The sequence below is a fragment of the Pectinophora gossypiella genome, chromosome 14 (assembly GCF_024362695.1).
Source record: "Pectinophora gossypiella chromosome 14, ilPecGoss1.1, whole genome shotgun sequence".
Taxonomy (NCBI): domain Eukaryota; kingdom Metazoa; phylum Arthropoda; class Insecta; order Lepidoptera; family Gelechiidae; genus Pectinophora; species Pectinophora gossypiella.
Window position 1 is genome coordinate 6,297,949 of NC_065417.1, and position 8,477 is coordinate 6,306,425.

An 8,477-nucleotide genomic window follows, 5' to 3' on the forward strand; every position below is an offset into this window, starting at 1 on the left:
TTTTTGTGTCAGTTTTTAAACACGCTTATAAACCATTGCCGCGTTTTTTTTCTTCTGGCTTCCGCGGCTAGCGATGGGCCAATGACAAAATCTTAGAGCGTTTAATATTATTATCATGATCACTTCTATCCAGATTAAAAAGCAACATGGTGCTGTCTATGGTTTTATTTTCATCACAAGCAAAGACTACTAGAGATACTAAGGACCTAAACGTTTCTTTTAACCTGACTTATTGGCATTGACTACTTGGCCGGACTAATGGGGAGCGCTGAGGGCGACCGGAACCTAAACAAACTTAGTTAACAATATCTTATATTTATCACGGCTATTGTATCTTCAGTAAACATTACGCTTTATTATACTTCATTAGAACATTTGTTTCTCTGAGTAATTATAAACTCAAATGAGCTCGTTAAGGTATATTATAACATTTATAACTTCAGGTAAGTTTACAAGGACTTCTCGTTGTGTTAAGTAAGTATAGCAATTCGCGCGGAAGTAATACAGGAGATACTTTAACATATCACTTCATATTATTTTCGAATTAATTATAATATAATTCGAATCCCGGTGGGGACATATCACAAAAAATTACTTTGAATAACCCAAGTTCAGTTAGGGCATTACAGGCCGTAACTAAGATCCGTGCTTCGGAAAGCACGTTGGTCCCGGTTTCTATTTACTGATGTAAGAATTTGCCTTTCAACTGTTTTAAGACAGTAGTTAAACAAAAACTTTACAAAAAAGGTTATTATAAAGTTAGTGATTATTTAGAAGATATGAATGCATGGGATTAACTGTCTGAGAACTGATATTAGGCAGCTAAATTACTCATTGTATACCAATATTTTATGTTTATTTTTATTTTTTTAAAGAACGTCTAGGGCCCTGTGCCTAGGTTTTTCTTGCAACTTCTTTTCCCTGCCTATACAGGTTGTGAGAAGCTGCAGTAGTTTTAGGCGGATGAGACGTTCGTTATGTAAAAATTGACGATTCAAAGTGTAACTATGTTACCTATTGAATAAAGATATTTTTGAATTTGAATAAGTAAGTCGTTACGCGAGCCATGTGAGAGGCCTTTGGCGACTCAATAATAACCCTGACACCAGAGTTGATGAGGTTGCTAATCCACCTCACAACCCACACGATAGAAGAAAACTCCATACAAAAATCTCATTCTTACCAAGTGCTGTCTAATGCGTAAGTGCGAGCGAGACACAGCAGTGCACTCTCCTCTTTACTCCTTCGCGGCTTACGGTCATTTAAGGCTAAAGTAAGACCCAGAGGGGATGAAATCGGCGCACGATACAAATTGTACGGGGCGGAGCGGAGGGTACGTAGTAGGCATTTATTACTTTTTATTCTATGCTTTAAGTCCAATCAGTGATCTTCGAGCGGTTTACAAGTTCTGATAAATAGACGTAGAGACAGAGGATCTCCATAAATGCGAAAAGAAACAGCACAATGGAGTACCTATGTCTGTCATAAATCCTACTTTACCACCATAATGATCCGTAATCACTAGAATTAGGAAAAGCTCCTGTACACACGTCTAATTGCATCCAAATTATCGAAAATAAAAGAAGGAATAATTATCCTACTCCAGAAGATGCCTTTACGGTCTCTGATGTTTAAACTGAATTGTAATTCATTCCTTGAGACAAGTCCAAGTGCGAGCGAAAATCCTGTAGCGGTGATACATGTGCCTAATATGCTATAAATACAAGTATTACCCAGGTATGGTCACGAGTACTAATATGTATAAGTACACTTTGAAAACATGTCACATTAACTTTTTTGACAAATTAAACCGAAGTCTCATTAAATGTCAAATATGATAGTGCGACAGGGTTCTAAAGTGGGTACATGATATTGCTCATGACTGTACTTATATCGAGCTGAAAACTTCGAATTTTTTTTGGTTTGTTCGTGCTATGCTAAAAGCAAATCAGGATTTTCCGAATCGTACGCGTTGTCAATTTTCCATAACTCTTATGTGATAGTGATCATAATTCCATCCAAAATGTTTTCTCTTAAACTAATCTTACTGAAATCAAATGGGGGAATAATTTACAACTAATTATACCTACTAGGTAAGTAGGCACGGGACTACTCTAGTCTAGCCTACAAGATCTCACTGCTGGGCAAAGGCCTTCCCTTCTTCTTTCCGTTTTTCAATTCGGACTCGGTCAATTCGTTTGACACCTACTTGTAACACACTACGCTCAATCGCTCTTTACGGGACTACCATTAAATATATAAAGTACCTACTTAACTGGCTTTTTTCTACTCGGCTTTAACTTACCTACTTATTCTACTTTTTGTCCGTTGCAAATCGGACCTGTACCTTATTAGCTCCTCCATTAAAGTAGTAGAAAGGTCCGGAATAATTGGCCGCCAAACGCTTCCGGTGTTCCGTTCTATCGAGCTGAGGCTGTTCCGCCGTTCCGGAGGGTAATTGTACCTGTACATTGTAGTAAATAAACAAATTGTTACAAATCATAATTATGTTACGTGAAAATATGTAACAATGTGTAGATTTGTTATTGTTGTTTCAAGGATTATCGGAAGTAACGGAAATTGACTCGCATTTAAGCAGGTAAGGCACCTACTTAGAACTTGTCATAGGTACTTATTGTTACTTATGTACCTACCTGGTAAATAGGTACTGCATATGTTAAGCGTAATAAGTGACTTCCCGACTAGGTTCCACAAAAACAATATACTACCTTCTAATTTCATGGATAACAGACATGTCTGTGTTTTTGGGTATAAATAATGACCCTTTTTATTATACCCAGGATTATTATTCTGATAAAAATAAAGAGAAGCAATATAGGTAACGACATAAGTCTACTTATACATAATGTGATCCAAATTTGAAGCAGCAATTATTTTTACATATACATGCTTCTACCGATACATTGTATTTTTGAATAATTATGTACCTAATGAGAAAATAGGTAATCATGACGTAAATCTCGACAGCACCATCTATATTATTTTTGTCCCTCATTTAGTAGATCAATAGGATAGCAATTTACCTATAATGATCCATAGGTACCTACCTACATTCTGATTATTTCTGATACAGATGGTCTGCACTCTCCGGAGCTGAAGGCCGGAGCGCACGTTCTGACCGCAATAAAAAGTAAAAAAAAGTGTTTGAAATGACCCGATAATGGTATTTCTATCCATGTTCATATACATATGTGATATATCCAAGTAAACTGAAATATCTACCTATACCATAGAAACCTTGCCAGGTGCTTAATCCCTACAAGAATAGGTAAATATTGACAAAACTGTATCTACGAGAACATTTAATCCTTAACTGCTTACTTATTTGCAGCAGTAATCCTTAGTTTAACTTTAATGGTTATCTCGCGTAATGAAACTACTAGGTAGGTAAACTTTAGCAGAATTTAAGGAGATTGTCAGGACTGTATAAAATAAAATTGTGCTTGCCTTTTTTAGGTGGCTCCTCAGTCACGCGCTTATATACTGGGTGTTAGTGACATCGTAACGAATACTGAGGGGGTTGTTTCAGACCATGATTCTGAGTTAAAATCAAGTGGAATTTTCCGTCGCAAAATTCATGATTTTTTTTTATTTTTTTTTTAAATTATTTTCAATTCTATACTTTTGCGATGGAAAATTCCACTTGATATTAACTCAGAATAATCAGATGAATCATCCCTCTCAGTATTCGTTACGATGACACTTACACCCCGTACAAGTACATACGGTAGCCATATAAGTAGGTATGGGTGTTAGTGACACCGTAACGAATACTGAGGGGGATGGTTCAGACCATGATTCTGAGTTGATATCAAGTGGAATTTCGTGTCAAAAATTCATGAAAATTTTTCTTTTCTTTTTAATTATTTTCCAATCCATACTTTTGCGACGGAAATTTCTACTTGATATCAACTCAGAATCATGGCCTGAACCACCCCTCAAAGTTTTCGTTACGATGTCACTAACACCCTGTATAAGTAACTCATACATAAGTAATATTGTAATTTCTGAAATATTCGTTTACCATTTCTGTATATATCAACCTCGGTGAGATTACAGGCGTGACTATGTATATCTTAAACTATAACCTAATGTAAAGCAGCACCATACATAGAGTATTAATATTTCCCGCCAAGTAGGGTACCTAGTAAATGCCATTTGCGGTAAATATACAATAAGTCACGCCAATAAAACACATCCTTAATATAAATGATATCATCTCAAAAAAGATCCCCTTACGATACAAAGGACCTCTCCTGTATTGAGAACTGCGGTCGTGGCGTTTAGAGATCCTGTATAAAAAATGTACTTAATCTGTGGTGATAGTCCAAGTAATCATTGCTAAGTCCCATTAAACTTGCTGTAACTAACTAACATGCTATTGCGGTCAAGGATTATAATACTCTTGCTTGCTTTTGCGTTATCTTAACGCAATAAAATTGAACTGGGTACCTACAATAGATGTCTATTAGCAATCTTTTATTTATTAAGTAAACGTGAAAACTTAACCCCACAAGCCCTTCATCGTGAGATCAAAGATTCTTTTGTAATGATAATCGATATTCATTAGCATAAGCTGTATTGTTTAGTATTTTTACCTATCCTATGATGAATTATAACAACAATCATAGATTTTCTTTTCTGGCAACTATGTGGCAAAAACGTCAACTTGACAGTTGATACTTGACATTATTTGCGTGATCCCTCAGGCTTTTTGGCGGGAAACGGGAACGGGACAGTTGCTTTCTTCATTGAATAATCTAAATAATTAATACGAAGTGGTGTTTTGTGGTTAATGATCGCATTAAGTTAGTCGGAAGACATTCGCGAGTGTTATTATATTGGAGTATTCAATAAACAAAGTGTATCTGCCTATTTTCGCTTCGTGTCAGGAAGCCGCTTCATAACTCAAAAGTTTATGCGGACTTTTGAGTTAATTCGTTTGGGGTTCGGAGTAGGAGTCTACTCCGAGGGTGGGGGCTTAGGTTTCATCATCATCACCTTTCATCATTTCATTAATCATCAAGAAAAAAAATACGTCAGACATGGCTGTATGGGCATAGTTCCCTTTGCCTTACCCTTCGGGGAAAACCAAAACAAAAAAAAAAAAAAATCGTGTTATTCTTTCCATTCTATGAAAATAACTTAATAACAATCTTAATCCGTGAAATGGTTACTAATAAAATAGTAATTAAATAAATCTCATCTGTAAAATAACATTCATTATTCGTCATGGCTTCTTACCACGAAAGACAAAAAAACCTCTTCAACCACCTGAAAGATGCTGAGGATCAACACAGCTTCTCCAAGACCAATAAAGCGTCTCCAGAGCAGGATTATGGTACAATAGATAGACACACTTACAAGAAACTAAAGCGTGAAATGAGGCAGTTTAGAGGTAGAGAAAGTATATACAAGAGACAGGAGGCTAACATTAAAGAATGTGTACGCGCTAAAACAATCCCAGATTTCATTAAAAATCCGAAGAAGTGGGTCTATTATTCCCTATCAGATGTTACACCAGATCAAATGTCAGATGCCACTAACACTGCCACAGCATTAGCATTCATCAAAGAAATGGAAAACAGAGAATCCAGTATGGAAATGGAAACAGAGTTTGATGATACTGGAGTATTCAAAAAGCCCACATTCCAAGCCTCCAAGACAATAAAAAAGATAGAACCAAAACCAGATGAAAAAGCTGTATTTAAAGGCAATAAAATTATCATGCCTGAATATGTAGTCGGAATGACAAAGAAAAAGGAGAGAAAAACTAGAACAACAAAGAAAGAAACAGAGGGCAGCTCTGATGAAACAAAGAAAGTTTCTCTCAAGCTGAATCACTTATTTGATGAAGATGAAGAAGAATGATTACTTTAATTAACTATTTATGTCTGGTTATTTATTTAAGGCTTTTTAAATATTAAAGTACTTCAGTACAGTTTAAGTTTTATATTTTATCAAAATTACCAAATATTAATATTTCACTAGGTACTGTTCATTAATAAATACCTAAAAAGTACATGGTACTGACCTTCAATTCAAAAATATAATAATATGAATTGATTCTTTCACTTACAAAGTAATCTAGCCCTTTATGCCATAATCATAGTAACTACAAGGAAATAAAAAACTTAACCAATTTTTAAGTTATAGTTTAATTAAATGCTTTATTTACATAACTTGTAATCAACACTGTGATATAACTGCAGATTCAGACTTGATCTCCGTGTTTTCGGACTGGCTCTCCGTCTTGTTTTCAGCAAATGCACTCAGGTCTCTCATCATGGAGTATGCATCTTCACCGTCAGCATAGTATTTAGGCTCAATTTCTAGAATTTTGAAGCCCAGGGAGTTGGTGTAAAGGTTCAGTGCTGCTCTGTTGCTCTTTCTTACATGGAGGGAAACATACTTAGCCTGAAAAAGAGAATACTTTAGTATTTATTTTCTTAACCAGTTCTGTAAAAGGAAATGATCAATGAATTGTATCAATGGGACATCCTCATGTAATTTAAAGATTATAAAAGATACTGTACCTATCTATTGGACTTGTAAACTATAATCTTAAAGGTACTAAACTTAATACCCATGGAAAGTACAATTATGAGATATAAAACTATTTTTATTTTTTAAAGTAGAATATTAATTAGCAGAAATAGAAATGTAGCAGTAACTAACCTGGAAGCACTCTACCATAGCTAGTGAAGCCTGGTTCATTAGTTTCTGAGCAAGCCCAAGGCGTCGGTGTGACCGCTTCACAGCCAAGGAGGTGATGTGACCATGGCGGTTATCTTCACCGTCTTCCTCCATTTTTGCAAGTACATAGCCTTTAAACACAGAACAATCTATTAGACAGGCAATAAACTGTTGTAACACTTGCCTATTATGTGGGTGCTGTTGCATAGGCTTAAATTAATTATAAAATAAACAATAAATGGTTATACATATTCACAAATACTATCAAATATCTATATATATACACCAACAGAAATGTTTTATAATTATACACAAAGAATTGCTAAGAATTGTTAAGTTTATCTACACTGTGATTGCTTAGTATTTTCTCCTATCTTACATTTAGTAGTAGGTATATCTATTTCCTTGACTTAATTCAACACTAAGAAAGGTATAATACAGTGTTGATGAGGTTGGTCAATAAATTCATTAATATCACAACCCTCACAAGAGAAGATTACTCACCAACAATATGTCCTTTTTCATCCTCGGCCACATAGCTGAGCTGCGGCCAGGAAAGACCATGGTAGAAGTAGTACTTCATCTGGTAGTTCTCCGGCAGACACAGCAGGTTGCAGTGCTGCATGTTCATCAGGTCACTCGGTCTCGCACAACGGATATTCATTTTTAATTCTAAATAAATAAAAGAAACATTTCAAGCTAATTGTTTTTCCTGTTGTGGTATTCAGAGTATCTTAAAGGCAAAGTTAATTAGTTTAAATCGAAAGTCTAACATTGACCTATAAATTACATCATTAGCATATTAATGGCAAGATTAGCATATAAATGGCTAGAACTATATTACATACATTTTTATTCTTTTCGGATTTTTCGTGTCTTGTTTGGTTGTCTGGTCTCTGACGCAGGAGGGGTATCTGACATACCCCCTAGGAGCTCCCGGACGAAACGAAACTTAGAGAGACAGCACTTCCACACAATGTACCAGCCTGGAACAAAGAAACAAAGAGTCAGCAAAATATCCTTACACAATATTCACAATATCGAAAAATGAGGCGCATTCATATATTTCAGTTAGTAATAAATGAATCACGAGCAGATTGGGCTACTTACAAAACAACACAAAGACAAAAACTAAAAATACGCTACATACGAAGGTTAAAATAGCTAAAATCACTTCCTTCATAATATCTCACTAAGCATAGGTTAATTAATAAGAACACGAGATTAATGCAGTCACTTTACCAGAACTATCGATATCTCTACTTAAAATTATCAGTCAAAACAAGCGTGTTAGTTCCGATTTATGTTTGCTCAATGCTTTTGTGCCGTAGTCGTAACAGCGCCATTTTGGGGGTCATCATATCACGCGATAAATCACATAATGCAAACCCTTGCGCACTTAGTTTATTAACTTTTCTACTGTTAGAATTAATAATTCTACATACTTTTTCATATAACTTGCATAAGTACTTTTTGTATTTTCAGAAAATTGCAAAGATAAATAACATAACCTCAATTTATTTGACATTTACTAATCCATAGCCAATAATGTTTTTTTTTATAGGGGTTTCCTTAATTTTCTTCGTAAAAAAACGTAATATTTTCACCGAACACCTGACATGTCAGTCGGTCCGATCTGTTAGTCCAACCAAAAATATCGAAAATTATAATTTGAATGAATGATAAATTCTTTTGGTTGGCTCTACTGGATATCTGACAAATATCTGATATGAAATATCATTCATTCATTGTTTTAAGGC

At 35.1% G+C, this 8,477-nt stretch overlaps 2 protein-coding genes across 3 annotated transcripts; one reads left to right on the forward strand and one right to left on the reverse strand.

Annotated features, from left to right (window-relative positions):
- The first annotated feature begins 5,111 nt into the window (after positions 1-5,111).
- Positions 5,112-5,962, forward strand: LOC126372559 (uncharacterized). Its single transcript, XM_050018384.1, has one exon. It carries the CDS (start codon positions 5,254-5,256, stop codon positions 5,890-5,892), a length of 639 nt encoding a protein of 212 aa, XP_049874341.1. The 5' UTR covers positions 5,112-5,253; the 3' UTR covers positions 5,893-5,962.
- A 198-nt stretch (positions 5,963-6,160) lies between these two features.
- Positions 6,161-8,268, reverse strand: LOC126372566 (N-alpha-acetyltransferase 10). 2 transcript variants are annotated; one of them, XM_050018392.1, is made up of 5 exons: positions 8,163-8,268; positions 7,566-7,703; positions 7,222-7,389; positions 6,700-6,848; positions 6,161-6,438 (listed from the first exon to the last, which is right to left on the reverse strand). In XM_050018392.1, exons 3-5 carry the CDS (start codon positions 7,379-7,381, stop codon positions 6,211-6,213), a joined length of 537 nt encoding a protein of 178 aa, XP_049874349.1. In that variant the 5' UTR covers positions 7,382-7,389; positions 7,566-7,703; positions 8,163-8,268; the 3' UTR covers positions 6,161-6,210. The 2 variants fall into 2 exon arrangements, with proteins under 2 accessions (XP_049874349.1, XP_049874350.1); XM_050018393.1 differs by lacking the exon at positions 8,163-8,268 and adding an exon at positions 7,960-8,115.
- Between the last annotated feature and the right edge of the window lie 209 nt (positions 8,269-8,477).

What these genes read in the sequence shown, in the direction of transcription:
- LOC126372559 (XM_050018384.1), top strand. Translation starts at nt 5,254, where the DNA reads ATGGCTTCTTACCACGAAAGACAAAAAAACCTCTTCAACCACCTGAAA.
- LOC126372566 (XM_050018392.1), bottom strand. Translation starts at nt 7,381, where the DNA reads ATGAATATCCGTTGTGCGAGACCGAGTGACCTGATGAACATGCAGCAC. An exon ending in TGAAAAAGGACATATTGTTG is followed by an intron (nt 6,849 to 7,221) that starts GTGAGTAATCTT and finishes CTGTGTTTAAAG; the next exon opens with GCTATGTACTTGCAAAAATG. An exon ending in CTATGGTAGAGTGCTTCCAG is followed by an intron (nt 6,439 to 6,699) that starts GTTAGTTACTGC and finishes TCTCTTTTTCAG; the next exon opens with GCTAAGTATGTTTCCCTCCA.